At 43.9% G+C, this 22,949-nt stretch overlaps 1 protein-coding gene across 2 annotated transcripts in view; it reads left to right on the top strand.

Moving 5' to 3' along the window:
* The window catches only part of cog3 (component of oligomeric golgi complex 3), a 64,030-nt gene extending 41,159 nt beyond the window's left edge, over nt 1-22,871 (top strand). The window contains exons 15-23 of one of the 2 annotated variants that reach the window (XR_011595904.1): nt 1,607-1,731; nt 3,415-3,504; nt 4,999-5,119; nt 12,140-12,228; nt 12,580-12,714; nt 13,920-13,995; nt 14,863-14,912; nt 15,245-15,372; nt 17,934-18,021. Coding sequence is in view for 1 of the 2 variants with exons in the window: in XM_070894094.1 (XP_070750195.1) it covers nt 1,607-1,731; nt 3,415-3,504; nt 4,999-5,119; nt 12,140-12,228; nt 12,580-12,714; nt 13,920-13,995; nt 15,245-15,372; nt 17,934-18,032; nt 19,942-19,971 (893 nt within the window). In the remaining variant the exon portion in view is untranslated. Of the gene's footprint in view, nt 1-1,606; nt 1,732-3,414; nt 3,505-4,998; nt 5,120-12,139; nt 12,229-12,579; nt 12,715-13,919; nt 13,996-14,862; nt 14,913-15,244; nt 15,373-17,933; nt 18,033-19,941 lie in introns of those variants that run through there. The other variant, XM_070894094.1, reaches the window with a different exon arrangement.
* The last annotated feature ends 78 nt before the right edge of the window (nt 22,872-22,949 follow it).

The raw sequence follows: 22,949 nt of genomic DNA, 5'->3' as shown, positions 1-22,949 counted from the left end.
TGCTTTAGTCCTAAAGATGGAAGCAAAACTTACTGTGAGCCCATGTAGTTTTGAAAATGCAGTACAGATTAAATCAAAATTAAAAGTAGAATTGCAAGGCGAATGAAGCAATGAACCAGGGTGTGTCCGCAACCTTCAGGCTTGACTTAAGAAAATATTCCGATTTGTCTTTCTTGAATCCAAAGTGGATGACCTCACACTTCCCCACATTGAACTCCATTTGCCCTAATATTGCCCACTCATTAAATCTGTCTGTCCCTTTTGTAACTTCCTGCTCTCATCTACATAATATGTCACATCTCACCAATCAGATAACATTCCCTGTCCGACTCCTATATCCCAACCAATTATCAACCCATCTCACATAGTTACCTCCAATTCCGTGATCTTTCATTTTTGCGAATAATCTCTCGTGCAGAACCTTATCAAATGCTTTCTGGAAGTCCATATAGACACTCCCCTGTCCACCTTGCTAGTGCCGCTTCAAAAAATCAACTAGTCAGACCTGACCTACACTTCAATCTTTGTAGACTCTTTGATCCGCTCATGATGTGTTCTAGTGTTTCGTGACTCTCCAGTGCAGTACTGAGGGAGTGCTGCACTGTCAGAGGTGCCATCTTTCGGATGAGATGATAAACCGAGGCCCCCATCCCCCTCAGGTGGGCGTAAAAGATCCCATGGCATTTTTTATGAACAGGAGAATTCTCCACAGTGTCCTGGCCAGTGTTTATTCCTCAACCACCATCACGAAAACAGATTGTCTGGTCATTTATCTAATTGCTATTCATGCATGCAAATTGGCTGCTGCGTATCCAACATTAAGCACTTCAAAAGTACTTCGTTGGCTTTAAAGCACTTTGGTATGTCCTGAGGCCATGAAAGGTGCTATATAACTGCAAGTTCTTCCATTCTTTACTGCTTAATGATGTGTTCTGGTGCTGAGACCTGTTTATTGATGTGTTATTGTCACCGATTTTAACTGCGGACAGGTTTTGGGTAGGTGAATGATGAGGTGAGTTTGAAACTTCCCCCACTGCTGCAAAAATCCGGCCTGAGCTATTTCCACTCCCAACCCTCATTAGCATGCCGTAGGTCCACCTCATGCCTATACAGAAGGGAAATCGACACGAAGCAGTGGCAAATCGCATGGTTCTGAAACCACTTATCGATGCAGGGTGGCTGGCAGGATTGGCTTCCCGGAGTGTCTTGCGGAGTTTTGTGTTCAGGATAAGAGGAGAATCCTGGTGGGGGTGGTGGGGGGGGTCCAAGCATTCACTGAGGCCTGGGAGAGCAGCTCTGCTCCTCCTGGCCCCACAAAGGAAAGAAAAACACTTAATATTTTTCGCCTCTTCTGGGGCCGATCCTCTTCTGTCCTGGGTTAGCTTGGCTGGAAAGTTGCAGCGACCCCCCCCTGCCGAGTTAAAATTGCAGTCTGGCAAGATGTTGGCGGCTCCATGGAAGGTAAGTAACTCGGGACATGTTAACTGACTATCCACCAGTTTCTGCTGGGTGGGTAGGGTCACAGTTGCCTCATTGGTGTTAAGTTCTGTGTAGTGATGCATATGATGTTCGATTCAGTTTATTAAAGCCATTTATCTATGTTTAGGTAACTCAGAAGTTTTGAATCCTCGGCCACAGTCAACAATTTCCCCAGCAGATTTGCACGGCATGTGGTACCCGACAGTGCGCAGAACACTGGTTTGTCTCTCGAAACTTTACAGATGCATAGATGTAAGTTTCAGAATAAAAGCGTGGTTACTTTTTTTTGTTTGAACAAATTATTTTCTCTCTTCTCTCTCCCTGCCCCCAACCCATATATTTGCTCATTTCAACCAGCCTTTCAATAAGAATGTATTTTGGAGGGTGGGGGGTAGGTGTTTTGACTTTTTATCCAAATGATTTGAAGGTGTAATATTGAACTAGCTCTCTGTGCAATGTGGAACTCCATTCCCTCAGTCCTGAGCTCTTGTTTTCTGCTGAGCCGCCTGGCCTAGGTACCGCGGAAGGCTGTGCTAATAGGGTGAGATGAAGTAGGGTGGGAGGAGGCTCCTGTGGAGCATAAACACCAGCACAGACCAGTTGGGCTAAATAGCCTCTTTCTGTTCTGTCCATTCTATGTAATATGTAACTTGGACTTGTCCTCTCTGCCTCCTGAAAGTTTCCCACCAAGTGTCCAATATTTGAGGCTGCAGGTTCACCATACCTGCCAGCAAACCAGGAACAACACCGGGGGGGGGGGGGGGGGGGGAAGGGAAGATGCCCTTTTTATTTAAAAAAAAAAACGAGCCTGGAACTTTCATTTAGAAACAGCACGCTGCCTCTAGCACTTGCTCCAGTCCCTCCAGCATCCTTACAAGAAGAACTTGCATCTATAGAGCACATGTAACGTAGTATAACATCCCAGGGCACTTCACAGGAATGTTATCAAACAAAATTTGACACCGAGTCTCACAAAAAAGATATTCGGACTTTTAAGGAGCAACTGAAAGGAGAGCGAGGTGGAGAGGTTGAGGGGAGGGAATTTCAGAGCTTAGGCCCAGGCAGCTGAAGGCACGGCCGCCAATGGTGGAGCGAAGCAAATCGGATAATCTTGGGTTGTCGAGCTTTCCGCCTTTGTGACTTGTTCTCCCAGTCAGCTGCTGCCAATGGTCCGAGGCATCTCACACGGTAATCTTGCTCAGTGTATGGTCGACGGCCCCAAGCAGCATCTTTCCCAATCCCAGGGCGTTGCTCCGGGGACATGTGCAACACCTTCCTATAATTGAAAAGCTTCTGTCTTACAGTTGCATTTTTGCACTGGTTGTGACTTCCCCAGTACCTTTGTGTACCGGCTGTTACAGATTGTTTGGGGAAACTACAAATTGGGAGATTTGTTCTCCAACCCCTGATTATATTTGATGCGTGCAGTCTGCATCCCAACATGACAAAAATAAGTAGTGAGTGGGACGTATTCTGTGTAACATCTTGTGCTCTCTTTGGGGTGTGGGGTTATAAGTATCACCGAGATATGATCAGCTGCTCATCATGGTAGAGCTGGGGTGGGAAGTATTTGGGCAGCTACGCCTTAGTGCTGAAACATTGCATCTTTGCACCCAGCAGTGAGAGCAGTGCACCTTGAAATGGTGGGAGTGGCTGGGGTCAAAGAGTCACTGCAAGGTCAAATTTCAAAATAACATTATGCCTTCGATATTTTGCTTCTAAAATTGATTCGCTCCCCCCTCCCCAAATAAGAAATCCCAGGTGTTCTGTTTGAATGAATAATTGAAAATGAGGTGGTTATCGAGCCTTTTTCTGGAATATAAAGAGCCCAACTTGGTTTAGTTTCGGAAAGGCTGCTTTCATTAATGCTGACAATGTGTGTGCTAGCACTGAAGGTGAACTGTGTGTGGAGTAACTGTGCTATGCTTTCCCCAGCGGACAGTGTTTCAGGGCTTGTCGCAGGAAGCCTTGTCTGCTTGTATCCAGTCATTGCTTGGGGCTGCTGATTCCATCACTAAAAACAAGGTCAGTCAAAACCTCAATGCTTGTATTACATTCTGTTTTTGTCTCCCTCCTCCCCCACTATCAATTTCTCTCGCTCACTCCATCTCTCCTGAAGGCCGACTCCCTGCTTGGGGCTGGTTCTACAGCCGTCAGCTGGTAGATTATGGCACCATTGTTCGTGTGTGAACCTTGACAATTGTGTGTCGCGAGGCTGGTTAACCACAAGGGGGCACCAGAGCCCAGCCTTGTCCCTGCTCACCGCTCACATGCACATGCTGCATAATGATCAGGAGTGGGCAGGCCCTTCCCTCCCTCCCCAAGGATCCTGAAGCCAATTAATGGCGTCCCTATCACCATCCAAGCTGAGAGCAACTAACTCGGCACAGACTGGGAATCTGACCTGAAACCCCTCTGATCTGTATGGCTCAGCCACCCACTGAACAAAGCACGCTGTGTCATCGGGAGGGAAGGCGGACTTATACTTGATTCTTTTGTTGTTTTAGCAATGATCTGGATTGCCATTTTGCTTAATGCAAAATAATTGATGTATTAAGGGCCAAATCCAAAAAAACAACCTTAAGAAAAAGACTTGCATTTATACGGCACCTTTCACAGCCTCAGGATGCCTCAAAACACTTGACAGCCAATAAAGTACCTTTGAAGTGTAGCCACTGTTATAAATGTCAGAAATGCACTAGTCAGTTTGTGCACAGCAAGATCCCACAAACAGCAATGTGCTAATGACCAGGTAATCTGTTTTTAGAGATGTTGGTTGAGGGATAAATATTGGCCTCGACACCGGAGAATGCTCACCTGTTCTTCTTTGAAATAATGCGATGGGATCTTTTACATTGAACTGAAAGGGCAGACGGGGCCTCGGTTTAATGTCTCATCTGAAAGGCGGCACCTCCCGACAGTGCGGCACTCCCTCAGTACTGCACTGGGAGTGTCAGCCTAGATTTAAACCAACTCATCAAACTTTATCTCCAATGTGAGTGTGAAATAAGTTAATCAAAAATAAAATCTTCTATTCACAAGCAGCCCAGCCCCATATTGGTGGAGGACATTTTGTACTTAAGTCTGCAGTTCATTAGCGGTTACATTGAGATAGGTCTGCGCTAAATCAGTCTGCATGTCTCTCGTGCCGTGTCTGGGGTTGTTCCTTTGACGCTCTTCCCCCTCCTTCTGACCATCTTCTCCCCAAAATACCAAATAAAAAAACAGATTGGCTCACTAACGTCACCATCCAACTTGGGCTGTGTATGTGTTTTTTTAATGTCTCCCTGATGTTTGTGTGTTTCTTTTACTACCAGTCTTATTTGTCCCAATTTTAGGGTCACTAGTGGCAGGAAACCTGTGGTAATCATGACAAATATTTCAATAAAAGCCAAAGGCATTTTCTCCCAGCTGTAAGGTCTGCTTGTGTTGCACAAGATGGTGACAGACTGGTCTGTCAGTTTTTCGAGAGCATGTTGCGTGAACAGCATTGATCCTTTCTCTGCGTTTCTGTTTCAGACTCCGATGGATGGTCAGCTCTTCCTTATCAAGCACCTCTTGATCCTTCGGGAACAGATTGCTCCTTTCCACACTGACTTTGCCATTAAGGAGATTTCCCTGGACCTTAAAAAGACTAGAGGTACTGCTTGGTGCTGGCTGGTAGAGCTGGGTGGCCCATCCACCCATCTTTAACTGTTCAACACAACTCCAGGTTTATTCTATGTTCACTTGCAATGACCTGCATGCTTTAGATTGCTCGTGTCATACCTTTTACTAACTACTTCTGCAACTCTCTGTAACTCTCTGACTTTCATGCATTCATAGAGAAGCCCTAATTGAGTTGACTAACTCCTTTCTAACTCTTCAGTTATGTGGACGGGTGCCAGGGATTTGCCTTCAACTTGACAGTGAGATGAGACGAAGAGGTTTAGCCTCTGACCTGTACCTGCTACTGTTGAACATTGCAGTCATTGCTCTGAACTCCTTTTAATAGGAATGTAGCACTAAAATATGTGTGCTATTGATCAAAGAGCAAGGGTTACGTACAGCTGACTGCCTGCCTGCTTACCAGAGTTATTTAGAAAAAGAACGCTCATCACTTGAAATGCTTCTGATCTCTTGCTGTGATGTAAATGTGCCACTAGGGGGTGACAAAGCCATTAGTTTCAAAACTAAATATTTGCGCCTTTGTGCAGTGCTTGTATTTCTTGCACTCTTCTGTCCTCCTCGCTTGTCTCTCCCATTCCTTCCCGTAGGGTGTCCTTGACTTGTAGTGGTGTAGTCTGTTTATCATCAGCAAAACCTTGCAAAACGTCAACTGAAAGCAATGGAAGAAGTTGTTTTTTCCCGTCGACTTGAAACTACCGTAGGAATGTACAAAGCTGGCATAGACCATTGCAGAGTCCCAGTACGCACGGTACCCTTCTTGGTTTAACCCTTTCCTCTCACACCTCTACTGCAATTCAGGTGGATTTTGGAGCCCTTAATAGCACAATAACTTCAGTCTTAACAAAAACAGGAGGAGTCCTAAAGCCCGTTCAATTTAGGTACCGGCAGGAGTGGGAAACCCTGAGTTAGCTTATCGGCAGGCGTTTGGGTGATGGCTTCTTCCCTCCTGATCGTGAGACTGGACGATAAGTGCAGTGGTTTTACCAGGTCGGCATATTTATGAATGGACAGAGTTGCTTTTGAAAGCAGTCGTATTATCTCCTATCCTGTAATCGCACGTCTAGCGAAACTACTTGTACTGTCGACTATGACCGTACAAGGATAACCCTGCTGTGTGTATGATGTGTTTTCTGTCTACTGTATACTAACAGTGTGTTAGCCTTTGTAGTGAATAACACAGTATGCTTGCGTGCTCTACTTGCCAGTTTCCAGAACAACTAACTACTTTCTACATTGCACTTGGACATTAATAAGCTCCTTGTTTCACATTGTGTGGTTTCTAGTTGAGATACAGGTGAAGGGTAATACATCCTTGTGGTATTGTTGGCTGGCTGACTCATGGTTTTGCTTTCCCATTGTATGTGCTGTTACCACGTGGGCAAAACTGTGTGCCAGCCGGCACATGTGAGGCAATGAGCTGGTGGCGGTAAGTAATCGAAGATCCATAACCTGACTTTTTTTTTTAAACATCGTAAATAAGCTATCTTTTGTTTTTAAAGAGATATTTTAGGTAAGAACTTCAGTGTGAATGTTTTACTATTGAATGTCCCTACTCACTACTGCTCAGTCTCGAGGTACAAAATGGCAAACTTTGGAAGGGTCTAGAATATTTAATTGATGCAATGTGGATTGAATCTGATTAGATTGTCAGAGCTCTCTCCACTGATCAATAGGTTGGACCTTGGGAGTCAGTTTCCACTCTATTAATCTGCCGTGTCTCGCCACAGGACTCTGAGCTCAAACTTGAGGCTTCTTCCCCACCAACGAACCGTGTACCCACTGGAGTTACAGAAGGTGTTGTTGACTCTCAAATTGCCCATCATCTGCAAAGTTCTGCTCCACAGTCGCCAGGGGTTTACAGTGTGTGTGTGTGTGTGCCCACTGGTAATATCTTTTCGTCACACACCTCTGGCACTCTGTATTTGACCAGTTTAGTGAATAATCCGTCATCCCTGTGGGCATCTCAGAAGTCCATGCCAGGATCTGAAACCACTGTCCTACACCCGTAACCGCTGTCTGCTGAAGCCGTGTCCGTTCTTACATTGATCAGCTTCCTTCAGGGCTGCACAGCTTTGCGCACACCTTCCATTGCCCTCACAATGGCTGAATCTCTGTGCCTTGATCTCTCCATTTCTTTTGACGGGGCAGTGAAAATCTTTGTTTTAATTCTAGACAGTTTCTTCCTGCCTTGCTAGGAGTAACCAATGGTTGGCACTTCTTGCCTTTCAACGGCTGAACCCTTAACCCTATTTCGTGTTTTCATGTTCTTGGTCTCTATGCTGGAACTGTCTCTCAGAACCTTCATTTCTTCCTTGCTATCAAAGCACTTCTTTTCCTCAGCAACTCTCACCTCTGTAGAAAGCTCAAAACTGTCCAACGCCTGAGTACTCTGACGTTGGATTGGCGATTCTAACACCTTTTGCACTCCTGGACAGGATACAAGAAATAAAAAGGTTGTCTATATAATCCCATTCTTGTATCTCTGCTTCAGTCATTGTCTCTACATATCTGGCGTGCTCTTTTCCCCCTCTCCCGCTCGCCCTCCCAACCTTCCTTGTCTCCCTCTATTTTATTGATACCACTATGATCCATGCTCTTCCAAACTTTCCTCTTTCGTTCCACCTAAAATACAAGAATGCTGTTACTTACCCACTCCCCTTCAAACAATCTCTCATTGGAATCATTCCTTCAGAGACCTCAAACTTCAGGGATCTTGTCTTTACTCTCCTGCACTGTGGGCCTTGGCCCTTCATCTTGACTTCAGTTTAAAAAAACTTCCATTTGAGCTTGTTTGGGTGAATTTAATCCCTGGGGCAGTAACTGTCCTTAAGCCCATAAGGATGGAGAGTGCATACACAAATACCCAGCTACCTGTGTTTCGATGTTAATGGAGCATTGACGGTATTAAATACTGAGCGCAGTAAGTAAAAATCAAGGAATTATTCTGTGCTGCTTGTTAACATTCAGTACTGCTGACAGAAGTATTACAATTTGTGGGGTCATGGAGTTTAATTTTTAAATTCCTTGTCTTGAAGATGTGCATCTGTAAGTAATGTAACTGCTGATAGTTACAGGTTACCAGAGCTAGTTTAATGCCTTTTCAATTAAAAAAAAAAAGGAGCCCGTTGATATCAAACAACAACTTGTGTTTATATAGCGCCTTTAACGTAGTGAAACATCCCAAGCTGCTTCACAGGAGTATGATAAGACAACAATTTGACACTGAGCCACATAAGGAGAGATTAGGGCAAATGACCAAAAGCATGGTCAAAGAGGTAGATTTTAAGGAGCGTCTTAAAGGAGGGAAGAGAGGCTGGGAGATTTAGGAAGGGAATTACAGAACATAGGGCCTAGGTAACACCAGGCATGGCCATTAATGGTTGAGCGATTATAATTAGGGATGCTCAAGAGGGCAGAATTAGAGGAGTGCAGAGATTTCTGACGGTTGTGGAGCTGAAGGAGATTAGAGAGATAGGAAGAGGCAAGGCCATGGAGGGATTTGAAAACAAAGATGAGAATTTTGAAATCGAGGCGTTGCTTAACCGGGAGCCAATGTAGGTCAGCGAGAACAGGGGTGATAGGTGAACGGGACTTGGTGCGAGTTAGGACATGGGCTCCCATGTTTTGAATGACCAAGTTTACATGGGGTAGCAAGGAATTTGTTAGAATAGTCAAGTCTAGAGGTAACAAAGGCATGGCTGAGGGTTTCAGCAGTGGATGAGCTGAAGCAGGGACGGAGGTGAAAATAGGCAACCTTAGTTATGCTGCGGATATGTGGTTAGAAGCTCATCTCGGTCAAGTATAAAACCAAGGTTGCAAACAGTGTGGTTCAGCCTCAGACGGATGTTAGAGAGAGGGATGGAGTCAGCGGCTAGTGAATGGAGTTTGTTCTGGGGACCGAAAACAATTGGGAGAAAATTGTGGTCGGAGGCTTCCTTCGGGCGAACGCCTCCGGCCGGAAATATTTTATGAAAATATCTGGTGGTCCCGGATCAACGCAGGATTGTGGTCGGAAGCCTAGTTTTGCAGTCCAGCGTACGGAAACATGTCTTCCAGGTACGTATTTGTATCCTGCGATCGCATGGGCCTGGACCACCAATGAACATCTGGTATTCTCATTGATAATATGGGAACTCCGTTTGTACGAACTCCCATTACTATCAATGAGAATACCCCCCAAAAACAAGGAACACAACACAATAAATAAAAAAAACACCTCACATTTTTTAAATTCATTGAATTGAATGTAATTAAAAGCTTTATTAAAAAAAAGATTTAATAGGGTTAGAAATAAACTTGCCTTAATGGACAGTATTTTTAGTATAAAAATGAGTGATTAAATAAAATTTTTCTATGTTTTAAAGCTCTTCCGCTGGTAAACGCCTACTTTTACTAGGCGTAAGAGTTTGAAGGACACTTGCTGGGCAAGAGTTGGGCAAATCTGCCCCGCGGATGTCCTTCCAGGGGGGATGCGTGCGATATGTCGAAAAAAAATTTGATAGATCGCAAAACCCAGTTCTCTGCACATGCGCATCGCACGCCAAGAACTGACATTTTGCGAGGCCTCTTCGGGTGCGTGTGCACATTGTACACATCTGGAGAGGCCGCAGTTTTTGGCCCTATGACCTCAGCCATCCCAATATTTAATTGGAGAAAATTTCTGCTCATCCAGAACTGAATGTCAGACAAGCAGTTGGCATCAACCTTAGCTGCTGTTGGTACAAATTAGTACAAGAGGTTTGCAAGGTTCAGTCTTGGTGTGGCTTATTAGCTCCAACTGTTGCATTTCTGTAACACCTTTCAAAATCTGAGGAATCCCAAAGTGTTTCCCAGCAAATGACTTTTGAGGAGCAGTCACTGTTGTATGTTGTAGGAAAACACAGCAAACATTTGCACACAGCAAGGTCCCACAAGCAATAATGAGATAAATGCCCAGATAATCTGTTTTAGGTGACGGTTGAGGGATAATTGTTGGTCAGGACACTGGGGGAACTCCCTTGCTTTTTGCATAAAGCCATAGGATCTTTTATGTCCAACTGAGTGGTCAGTCGGGTCCTCGGTTTAATGTCTCATTAGAAAGACAGCATCTCCCTCAGTACTGCACAGAAGTGTCAGTCGAGATTTTGTGCTCAAGTACCTGGAATGGGACTTGAACCCACAACCTTCTGACTCTGGCGAGAGTGCTACCCACTGAGTGAAGGTTGACACAAAATGAGCAAGGTTCAATTCCAGCCTTAATTGCTCAGACTTGATTTCTTTTGCTGGGTTAACATTGGTAGCTCACCATTGAGCTGCCAAAACTCTGGGAGGGAGCGAGAGACAGAGTGCAAGAGTTGAGAAGAAGCAAGTGAGGTCGGTTCAGCCTTGCAGAAGTCTACCTCTTGTTAAATTATCAGAACACATTTGATGGCTGGATAAAGTCTGGGTCGATTGTCTATCAGCTTCACTTGATTAGGAGACATGGTGACACTAATGTGGAATCTAAGTACGGATAAAGTGGAGTGCATTTAGATAGAAAATGTTTTTCAAATTTATTAGATGATCAGCCTTGTAGTATTGTAGTTTATTACACTACGAACCTCTTAAGGGTGCAGAGTTGTAGCTGTTGAATTCTAGGTGAGGGGCTGTCTGTATGCTGGGCAAGGACCAGGCTAAATAGTTGGCTTGTCATTGGAGTATCACAGGTCTTTCAAAGTGTCTTGCATTCATGTTTTTGTGTTGAGATATTTTTTAGGTCACATTTCCACCATAAGATTAGCATTGGGGCAAAGCAGTTTCAGCTGTGCACTGATTCTAAATCTAAACTTCTGTCATTGTTAATTGGGTGTTGAGGCCTGAACTGACTCCAGAATGAAGGAGAGTGAGACTCATCCTGGTGTAATATGGGCAGTCCAGATACACCGATGAAATTGTGTTGTTGAACATTTCTTGGCGTAGTTTAGTAAAATGTCCGTATGAATCATTCAAGACCTGTTTTGGTTTATACTTGATGTAATTTGAATGCACAGCAAGCCCATTATCCCTGTCCTTTACTCAAACCTGAGCACTTTCCTCCCCCAGTTCTACATGTTTCAAATGGGGAAAAAGGGAAAATTTCCTTTTGACCATTGAAAACAACTTTGAAAATGTTCCGAAGTAGTGACCCCAGATAATGTGTCAGTCTTGTGGAAGCTGCAGCAGTACTGTTTGATCCACGACATCACTGACCCCCCCGTGAACTTGTTTCACTGAATTAACGTCTCATTACTTCCCTTCCTTGGAGTACTGTGCACAATTCTAGTCTCCATATTATATAAAGGATATCGAGGCACTGGAGAAGGTGCAAAAATCTTTACATGGGTGATGCCAGAACTGAGAGGTTATACCTGTCGGGAAAGAGACGGCAGGAGAAGGCTGAGAGGTGACCCAATAGAGGTTGTTAAAATTATGAAGGGGTTTGATAGGGTGGACAGAGAGATGTTTCCACTTGTGGGGGGCCCAAAACTAGGGTCAATAAATATAAGATCGTCAATAAAAAATCAAATAGGGAATTCAGGCACAACTTCTTTACCCAGAGAGCGGTGAGAATGTGGAACTCTCTACCACAGGGAGTGGTTGAGGCGCATAGTATAGATGCATTTAAAGAGAAGCTGGATAAACAATACGAGTAAAAAACAGTAGCTTCTTTTGGGAAAGAAGCTTCTTTTGGGAAATGGCTGGCATACGGTCCGTGATTTTACCGCCCATTAAATGAATGGATGGGAAATAACCAGCTCTGTGCTCACAATATGCTCTTTACTGGCATGGGTCCCAGTTGGGAGTGTGGAACTAACTTGCTATAAATAGATCTGTGTAAATAAGCACTTGCCAGAGAGTGACCCTGCATTCACTTCTGGCCACTTGTATATCACACCCTTTCTTTTAGGCCAAGTTAAGTGTATTTAACCTTTCTATTTGGCACTCGTGATTGACGTGATGACCTTGTTTAACATTTGCATATTTTCTATTACAGAAGCAGCATTTAAAATGCTGAACCCCAGATCTGTCCCCAGGCTATTCAGACTCAGCAGCAACAATTCCATCCTCGAATTCCTATTTGAGGTAAGACTCAAAGTATGTTCTGTGTTCTTGAGAGCTGTTGGCGAAAATGGGGAGCACGCAGTGTGGGGTTGTGGAATGCACCTCAGTCCGTGAGCCGGTTTGGCCTTTCCCACTGAGGAAAATGTGTGCCAGAGCTCCCGCAGGGTATCCTTGTACAATGTGATGGACATTTAACAGTCGTGAATAAACCAGACAGATTTAAATTGGGTCATCGTGCGAGTGCGTGCAGTATAACTCTGGTTCGTTGTAGAAATTGTTGACTTGAAATGGGTGTAAGTATTTGAATAACTAATAGCCACATTAGTCGTCCACTGCTGTGGGGAATGGATAACTCTTCTCATCTCCGTCTAGGGGTCTCCTGAGATCAAGGAACATTATATAGACTCGAAGAAGGAAGTAGACCGTAATTTGAAGTCTGCTTGTGAAAAGTTCATTCAGCACCAAACCAAACTCTTTGTGGGAAATCTGGAGGAGTTCATGACCAAAGTAAGGAGGCTGCAGATTGTACTGTGACCTGATGCTTGTACCTCTGTGTCAGTCAGTGCTGCTGAAGTGATCTTCATTCTTTCACTTCTGGTATTAAATAGAAGGTCTAGGATTGGGCTTGAACAGTTGGCGTACTCGGATAGATACACAGTACCGTGTCTAGGCTTCAGCCACCAAAAAGGATCATTGCTTGTAATGTACCAATCCAATTTTCCTATATTGGATTACAATTAATTGCTGACATTGCATGAGAGTAGCTGCACTGTCATTTAATTCTCATGTGTCAGAGTTCTTGGTTTTGGACACAATTGGAATGAACAATAGATTTGACCCACTTGTTGCCTACCTGAGTGCTGTTGGTAACTAGATTAAGAACAGAAAATGTTGGAAATACTCAGCAGGTCAGGCAGCGTGGAGAGAGGAACATACTTAGTGTTTCAGGTCGATGACCTTTCGTCAGAACTAGATTGATTGGAGTTTCTTTACATTGGCTTCACTCAACAACTGGAAACAATGTAATGCATTGATTCTCCTGGCTTAAAATAATATTGCTAGTTTACACATGAGTTTGGGGCATGTTGTGTAAACGTCGTTATTCATTCTTGGGATGAGAGCAAGGCTGGCATTTATTGTGCATCCTTAGTTGCCGTAAAACAGTCTTTCAATACAGCTGGAAAGTGGGATTGGGCCGGATAGCGCTTTTTCAGACGGCATTGACACAAAGGACCGAATGGCCTCCTGTGCAGTAAATTTCTACAGTTTATGAACTGAGTGACTCAGGAAATTAAGAGACAACCATGGCGTGGGACTGGGGTCAGATTCTAGGCCAGACCGGTTAAGGACGGCAGGTTTCCTTCCTAAAAATCAGCTGCGATAGCTTCACGGTCACTTTTATTAATACCAGCTTTCCAGAATTTTTCTTAACTGAATTCAAATTCTCAGACTACCACGGTGGGATTTGAACTCGTGTTCTCTAAATTATTAGTCCAGGCCTCTGGATTACAAGTCCAAATAACATAACCACTACACTACCGTACACAATTCTTGCAACTAGTTTATCTTATATGCAGTGTTAAATTCAGCACCAGTCAGATTCTGTGGTGTATTTTTAAACAAGATGGGGATAGTCATTTATACAGATCTGTCTGCATGTTTATACCATCCTACTGTGATCTTCAGTAATGACACTGAATTCCTCTGTCTAGGTGTCAGCATTAAAGACTATGGGTCATCAGGGAGGGCCGAAATACAGTCTAGCACAGCAGCCCTGGGCACAGCCAGGTAGATCCAATTTTATTCTGTTTGTACAGGTTGAATCTCCCTTATCCGGGACTCCCTTATCCGGCTCCACCCCTCTTCCGGCACCATTCCCGGGTAGCGCATGCGCAGAACTCCGACATGAACAAATTGAAGTCCTTCCTCGCTGCCGACTCCCGCAATCGTTGTCCTGACCCCGTGATCCAACCCCCCCACCCTCCATGATCTCTCTGTCACACTCCCAGCCCCATGCCAGCCAGCCCCGATATCCCCTTGCTCAGTACCTGCACCATCCAATTTAACGTGACCTCCCCTCGTCCGGCAAAATCCCTTATCCAGAACAGGCCAGGTTCCGAGGGTGCTGGATAAGAGCGGTTTAACCTGTTCTATGTTTTACTTCAGTTCTACTTCAAGTTGTGTTTTTGTTTCTGTTCGCGGTAAATTTTATAATGGTGTTTTAAGCAATATCCATTGCAATGTTATAATGAGACAAACTTTATTGTTTCCCATATGAAATAATGATCTGGGAGGTAATTTCCCTCATCAGAAGAACTCTGACTGCAAGTTGCACAATTGTGAAGAGCTGGGATTCTACCTCCACTCTGAGGAAAGAAAAACATTTATTGTTTCTCTTCCCTGCCCACACCCATATATACTGGTGATTGTGGTCTGTTAGTTCAACCCAGACACACCATTGACTGTGGCAGAAAGAAAGAATTTACATTTATAAAGTGCCTGATCAAGTCCTCAGAATGTCGCAAAGTGCTTCGCAAAGAATTATTCCAGAAGTACATTCGCTGTTGTTATGTAGGTAAACTCAACAGTCAGTTTTCACGTAGCAATGTCTCTTGAGCAGCAAATGTGGGAAATGACCAGTTAATCTGTTTCTAGGTGAGGGAGGAGTATTGTGGCAAGACACCAAGGGAATTCCTCTTGAACAGGTAAATGGACCCTGATCTGACAATGCAGCGAGCCCTCAGTACTGCACTGCAGTGTCAGCATAGGTTATGTGCACAAGTCCTGGAGGTGGTGCTTGAGCTCAGGACCTTCTGTTTCAGAGGCGAGCCAAGGCTGACCAATACGGCATAAATGGGGGCCAAATTGGGGTTTGATGCAATGTGATTGGACATGCTGCATTTCTGTAAAAGGTAAATGCGTAAAGGCCAATCTGAAGCAGGTTTGTAGGATGGCCTGCCTCACTATAAACACTTGTGCAGGGTTTGTATTCACAGTGCAGATATTAAAACACTGACATTTTTTGATCAATTTTTAGCAAAAATCAATGATGTCGTGGCCTCCACGTATAAAACAATCAAAGGCAAACTGCCCTTGACCTTGAGAAGTCTGTCCTTGTATTTGTCCAACAAAGATACAGAGTTCATCCTGTTTAAACCTGTGCGGGTAAGTCGTGATCTTTCTTGTAAAGCTCTTGTTTGTACAACAAGTCCGAACCTTTGGTGCCCCTGTTTTAAGGCAGATTTATCTTTGGCAATTGAATCGTACGTAACTTGTACCGCGTCTGCCTTTATAACCAATTAAATCTGAAAAAGCGCTCCACTCATGCTCTGTCAGGTGCTTTAGGCGCAAACAGAATACAGGTTGTACCTCTTCTGTCCGGCACCCTTGGAATCTGAATGGTGCCGGACCAGAGAATTTTCCAGACCTCCCTCTCTCTCGATGCTGGTTTGGTGCTCTTTTTATGGAGGCAACTGCTGACAACAACCTGGCCGCATTCTGCGCATGCGCTGCACAGGAACCGACTGCGCAGCATTTCGTCGCTCAGAATCTCTGTGATTTTTATTCCTCGGCGCCTCAGTCAGCAGCCTGCCCTTCCCTTCCCTTACACAAGAAAAATACCGCGATGCTGGAATGTGGAATAAAAACAGAAAATGCTGGAAATCTCAGCAGGTCAGGCAGCATCGAGAGGAAGCAGAGTTAATGTTTCAGGTCAATGATCCTTACTTTTCCTTGTCTGGCCTGCTTACCTCCATGAGCAGTGTGGGAACCTCCATGAACATGGATGCCACCACCACTGGGAATGATGCCGGACCAGGGATGTTTCCGGACTAAAGAGTCCCGGATTGGAGAGGTACAACCTGTAGTTTGATCTTCAGTAATGACACTGAATTCCTCTGTGTAGGTGTCAGCATTAAAGACTAGGGGTCATCAGGGAGGGACGAAATATAGTCTAGCACAGCAGCCTTGGGCACAGACAACCTTTAGTCCACCCTCTGCTCAGTCAGTTGATCTCATTTGGGGTTACAGGGATGAGGGGCTTATCCAGTTTAAAAAAAAAACCTCTCCCCAACCCTCAGTGTGTGTGGGTTAGGGAGAGGCAAGACTGCTAACAAACTGAGCTAAAGTATGCTAAATATTGGTCACTGGTCAAAGCAGTTCAGATAGTTAGCTTAATGACCTTCCAGTGAATAACTTGTGATCTCTTTAAAATCACTTAAATTGTAAAAAGCTTGAGCTGTGATTATACTTATATTACAGCTGAAATGGCGATAGACTCTGTCTCCTCCAGCTCATCTCTCACCCTGTTTAAAGGCTGAGAGTAGCACTGTGATACAGTGTGAAACTCTGTTTCACCCTGACTCTGAAAGGGGAAAGTCGCCAGGGTTACGGCTCCTGATGAGTGGCTGGATGTCGGAGGAAACCAGGATCAGGCTTGGCTCTCGTTCCTTCCTGTCTCCTACCTTAAATTCACTGCCCGTATCTTAACTCACACCAAGTCCCATTCACCCCTGTGCTCGCTGACCTACATTAGCTCCTGGTCCAGCAACACTTCGATTTTAACATTTTCATCCTTGTTTTCAAATCCCTCCATGTCTTCACCCCCATCTCTGTAACTTCCTCCAGCCCTACAACCGTCCAAGATCTCCTCCAATTCAACCTCTTTGCTCTACCATTGGCAGCCATGCCTTCAGTTGCCTTAGGCCCTAAGCTCTGGAATTTGCTCCCCAAGTCTCTGCACCCCTCTATCCTTCTCTCCTTTAAGATGCTTCTTAAAACCTATCTCTTTGACTAAGCTTTCTATGGGGCTTGGTGTCCAATTTTATGTAATAACGCTCCTATGAAGCGCCTGGGGACATTTTACTGTGCTAAAGGAATTATGTAATTGCAAGTTGTTGGTGACTGGTTCAGCCCAGTGAGCTGTCAATCAAGGTTACTGCCCTTTACACAAGGCTGCTCGGTTTCTCCTTTAGCTAAATCCTACCGCTATGTGAATGAAATGGAGCAACACCTAGACATTAAGGTTTTCCAACGGAGCCATCTACTGACAATGAAAGTAAATGTTGGAGTTTGTAGGTACAGACCCACCTTTGTTCACTCATCACCATTGTAACCAATCTGGTTCTAGGCTGCTGCCTTGTTGAAAGAAAAATGCTGAATTTAACCTTACAGAAATATGTTAAATAATTCTCAGACAACACTGGCAGAATCCAATTTGTTACAGATTTCCACAACTCTAGGAACTGACGTTGGACAAACACTAACCATGTTTAATGCCCAGCCTTGGAAAATGCATCATCATGTAGCCAGGTCCACCTTTAAATTACGCGCGGGCTGTTTAGCCAAATAGTCAAAAATAAGATAATGGCAAGTAGTTATCCTGAAGTGTTTCTTTGAAGCTTTTATTACATTTTAACCATGTTCTTAACTGAGTTTCGCTCCTCCCCTCCTTTGTAAGATGTGGGAAGGTCGTGTTTGGGTGCGATACTAAATCCATTGTCACACCCCAGGTGTATTTGGTGGTGGTATGCAATGCACAATTTAAAATGAGGTGTAAGCTGTGAAACAGCTCACAGGAGCCTTGGATTCATGTGTCCAGATACTTGTGCTACTGCTGTTTTTTTGGTATGTCGAGTCCCAGTTACCAGTGATACTGGCGCATCCCTGAGAGATTTCCTGAGAACAGTCCTCAGTCTTTTCTTAGAAAGTATTTTTTCTCTCTTTAGAGTAACATCCAACAGACATTCCAGAAGCTGCATGGCGTATTGCAGGAAGACTTCAGTGGCGAGGATCTGCAGATTATAGCTTGTCCCTCCATGGACCAGGTAAGGGCCAGCCAGGTGTAACATGATGGATAAACAGATTTGTGTGGTATTTCCGAGGGTGAGCTCAATGGCTGCCTCTGGAACCATGACTCGTATCGGGCTCTTTCTAAACAAGACTTCGGTGTGTGTTTTTATTTACTATTACTCATGGGTGGACAGACTGAGTACATAATTTAGTTGTCATTAGTATAACTTATTCAGTTGGCGAACTGGGCCTAATATTGTGGAATCAATTCAGAACTCCCTGGGCTGTGCTCTGAAAATTTATTTTAACTTGTTACTGATTTCCGTGGCTCATGCTAGCGAATCCCCTGTGGCATTGCTCATGGTTAGTCCCTGTTTTGTAAAGATGGCAGAGTTAATACCATAAGAACATAAGAAATAGGAGCTGGAGTAGGCCATTCGGCCCCTCGAGCCTACTCTGCCATTGAACAAGATCATAGCTACTCTACCTCAAGCACTATCCCCATATCGCTTAATTCCCCCAAATTTATCAACCTCTGTCTTGAATATACTCGACGATTGAGCATCCACAGCTCTCTGGGGTAGAGAATTCCAAAGATTCACAACCCTTTGCATGAATACATTTCTCCTCATCTCAGTCCTAAATGGCCGGCCCCTTATTCTCAGACTGCGACCCCGTGTTCTAGACGCCCCAGCCAGGGGAAACATTTTCTCAGCATTAACCCTGTCACGCTCCTTAAGAATTTTATATATTTCAATTAGATCACCCCTCATTCTGCTAAACTATAGGGAATACAGGTCTAGTCTACTCAATCTCTTCTCATAGGGCAATCCCTCCATCCCAGGAACCAGTCTAGTGAACCTTTAATGTGCATAGTGCATTCTATGGCTACTAATAATTAGCTTTAAAGTCCTATGCCAGCAGTGATGAAACATATTTACATTCTTGTTGATGAGAATTTATCCAGTTGTAGCGCCAAGAAGTTAGTAAAATGCTATTAAAGTGGTTGGGCTTGTACCTAGTCGTCATTTCTAATAACTCCCACAACCTGCACAGCACCCCTTGTGATGCTGACGTTTTCTGTGGAACAAGCTGAATCTGGAGACCTGAGATAGTGTGGAACCTTATGGGGCAAATATTTTAATACAGTTCAGATACAGGAGCTACCTGCTAAAGGAACCAAACAGCCTTGCGTTAAACTCTCTCCACCTCCCTATCTCCTGCAAGAAATTGGTTTGGGATAAAGTTTGCCGCCTTGCGTTAGGAGTTTATATCTTACATTTGTTTCCAACATCCATTTGAAATGCATAGAATTACGTAGAATGTACAGAGAAATAGGCCGTTCGGCCCAACAGGTCTATGCTGGTTATTTCAGATTTCCAGCATCCGCATTATTTTGCTTTTGTATTCAGCCTATGCCGGTGTTTACGCTCCCTGCGGTATATTTTAATATTTAATTAACATGAGGGTTGTATTGAGCTGCACTCAATCCTTGACAGAACTAAGTGGATTCGGGGTTTTGTGCCCTGTTTCGAAGCTGCAATCCTCCAGTGCATTTTAACCCCAGTCAAAACAGAGGCTGGCTCTAACCCCAGTCTGACTACATGCTTCAAGAGGAAGGAGACCCGAGTATTCTCCTTGTGTGTAAGAAACCTATATCTTGATTTTAAAAATGTAGTTACTGTATCTTTAAAAGGGATGGGAGCTCTCCAGGATATTGGTGACTCTTTTCCCAGTCAGTGAGTTACAGGAGAGGCCTGGAGTGGAGGAGGCCAAATCTGGCTAGGTTACTCTGGGTAGGAAATGAAGTTCTCTTAAAATCCACATTGTTGGAACCAGTAATTCAGAACACTTTGAACTGGGAATAGATCAGAAACCTGCAGACACCTTTCGCCCATATCCCTTCAAAATGGTCCTAACTTTATCCCCTTCCTTTACTTGCAGGTAAACCTGTTGTTGTCTGTTTCGAATTAGAATCACTGCTACACAGTGGAGAGAAAATGGGTACATGTCTGACACTTAAAGCTGGCCATCAACTAGATGAGGGAAGCACTGAGCGAGTTGGAAGGTGCTTGGAAAGAAATACTTGGCTGAAGAGAGTTTCAGGAATACTGACTCTGTAATATGTAGCCACTGCAGAACTGTGCTGTCTAAAAGTTACAGCTGTTTGGTGAAGAACTTGACATGAGACCATTTACCTGTTCACGTCCTTAAAACGCGACAGTCTGGTCTTAAAGAGAGACCAGATGGAATTGTTCACAAATTCAGGTAAAATGTGACCTGACCTATTGTCAGTTCTTTAATGTCTGACCTGCCTACCAAAGACTCTGCTTCATCACTGAAGAGGCTGGGGTTACCTGAAGTAGTTGCAAAGCCTGAGGGTTCTTTTTTGTTTATTTTGCTGGTGTATATGTATTTGTATATTTTCTATACTTGGTATGAGGTTGTACATTGAACTGAGGAAATGTGATTGAAATTGCTACAGAAATGGTGATGGCTGTAAAAGTTATGTAAATGAATGTTGATGTGGTATTAAAGGGAGTGTTTGAAGTGTCTTGTCCTGGAGCACAATTCAGAGTGACTCCCCCTTTATCTTTTGTGTTAGTATTGTGTAATCCACAGTCTCAGTTGTTTTTTTAAACCCCCATGTTTGTGCTTGTCGAGGTGAGGGATGTTCGTATTGGGGAATGGAAGTGAAACTTCCCTATTTCAGGCACCCAGCATCAGTATCGAGGTATTGCACAGTTAGGTTCAGAGTAAAGCTCCCTCTACTCTGCCACGACACCATGCCTCAGCCCTAACGCCAATCACAGAAACGGTCCTCTACTGGATCCTTTCCATCGCCCAGCCTTTTGAGTGTCATTGTCAGCTCATGCCGAATTAACAACTGGATTGAGACTGCACAGACTCGTATCACATAAGGCCCTTAGAGTCAGAATTCAAAGGAGACTCTGATCTCATCAGCCTGGACTGGAGTTAAGCCCCGGTCCCAGAGGTGAACGACCAGTGGCCCAGCACACTGCAAGTTCCCTGTCAAGTTTTCATCATGGTACTGCAGAGATTGTATTGAGGTGAGGTTGGGGTGGTGTGATTTCGCAGGGTTTATACTTCATAGCTGGCTCAGCTCAGCCCATGCATTGGTCAGTAATGAATTACCAAGCCAGTGCTGGTCTGGGAGTTTTCTATCCTTGTATGTTCTGCTCTTCCTATTCTGCACCAGTTTGATGCAAACTTCTTGCTCAGTGGCCCAGGCTGAAGCCACCATTGTTTAATAAGGGAACTGCAGTCTGCTTGGGTATCTGTGCACTGCCATCCAATTGCTGAGGTATAACCAGTTACAGTTGTAGCTGTAGTACAGATTGGCTCATAGATGACTCTTGGAGATGCATTGTAATTGTATATGAACCTCACTGCCAGATACAGGCATTTGCTCTGTAAATATACGACTGAAGCAACTCTTGTTTCTCAAGTCTCAAACAAACTTTGTAAATTTGTACTTTGAATAGGCAATTTAACCGATTTAAAACCGACTGTGTTAAGGGGACATGGGTAAATTGGAATAAGGTCTCTTTCATTGACGAGTCATTTACATGTCCCTTAACACTGCTGTAAACTAAATTGGGGATTGCCTGAGGATTTTATTGCACTACAATAAAGCTTGATTTAATAAACTAATCTCACACACGGCAAAGATTAATCCCATATTGCTGATCTTGAAATAAAAGTATCAAATTAGTTTGCTGTTTGGTCACTGACAACAGTGGAAATTTTATTTGCCCCATTTTTCTTTGTGTGTGTGTGTGTGTTTTAAATCTCGAGCTCCGGTGTTAGTTGGGCTGGTAATCAGTATAAATGTACGAAGAGCCATTCGTCAGTCTTTCACTATTGTATCACCTGTATGGACTAATGGTTGTTATTTAAAATACTTGATTGGAAATAATAAAACCATGTGCGCGGGTGGGGGGGGTGGAGTCACAGTTGGGAGTCAGCTTCCGTGAAACTCAAGTGCTTAGGAATTGCTTTCGATTGGCTTTGCAATAAAGTCCTTCTCCATGCAACTCCCCATTTCAGCAGTGGGTAATTCTGAGTGAAATGCAGAGACCAGGGAAGTCCAAGGGTTGGTCCCTGCTCTGTGCTGAGTTAGCTGATCTAAGGTAGGGCAGTCAGTGCGTAGAATGCCGAGCTTCCCCTTCCTCCCTGGGGTGAGGGCAGTTGGGGGTGGTACTGGAGAGCCCGATGGTGACATGTTACTCCCTTAGTGAGGGGCTTAAAACGTCCTTAACTGCTTTGGATGCAGCAGTGATCTATTCTAGAAATCGTCCATTTGGGTGCAGGATAGGATATTCTGTGGGGTTACAGTCTATACGTGGTGCTGTCCAGAAGGTTTTCAGCTTCTGTTAACACCTGTTCCAACAAACGGATTTGTGTTAAAATAGCTTGCATTGAAACACATGCTGTAACATGAATGTATATGTTGTGAAATAACTACAAAATAATTAGGGGGAAGTGCACGATGTACATAGTTGGTTTCATTGTATGGAATTAACTGACATTTTACTACAGTGTATATAATTGGGGCAGGAGTGTGGCAGTACAGTTACTATCAAAGGTATATCTGCATTTTATACTCTGAAGTTTTTTTAATTTTGACTCCCAGTTGATGCTTTCAGTAGTCTACTCCAGAGACGGCTAGAGACAGCTAACAAGACAACTTGATTTATTGATTCTGATTACATTATTTTTGTTTGCTGAAGTGTTTTAAAGGGTTTACATATGTAAATTGTATGTATATAATGAGATTAATAATATAAACATGCTTGTCCTCTCAGTTTCTCGATGCAATCTGATAGTTTTAATAAAAAGTTTTCAAGAAATTGTGTGCTGCTTTTGAACTCATCCTCTTCATGGCAAAGATGCATTTGCACAATGGTTTTAACCGATACTGAAAAGGC

The sequence above is a fragment of the Pristiophorus japonicus genome, chromosome 11 (genome assembly GCF_044704955.1).
Source record: "Pristiophorus japonicus isolate sPriJap1 chromosome 11, sPriJap1.hap1, whole genome shotgun sequence".
NCBI classification, from domain to species: Eukaryota; Metazoa; Chordata; class Chondrichthyes; family Pristiophoridae; genus Pristiophorus; species Pristiophorus japonicus.
The sequence above is the reverse complement of the archived record's forward strand: the minus strand, read 5'-3'. Positions and strand labels throughout refer to the sequence as shown.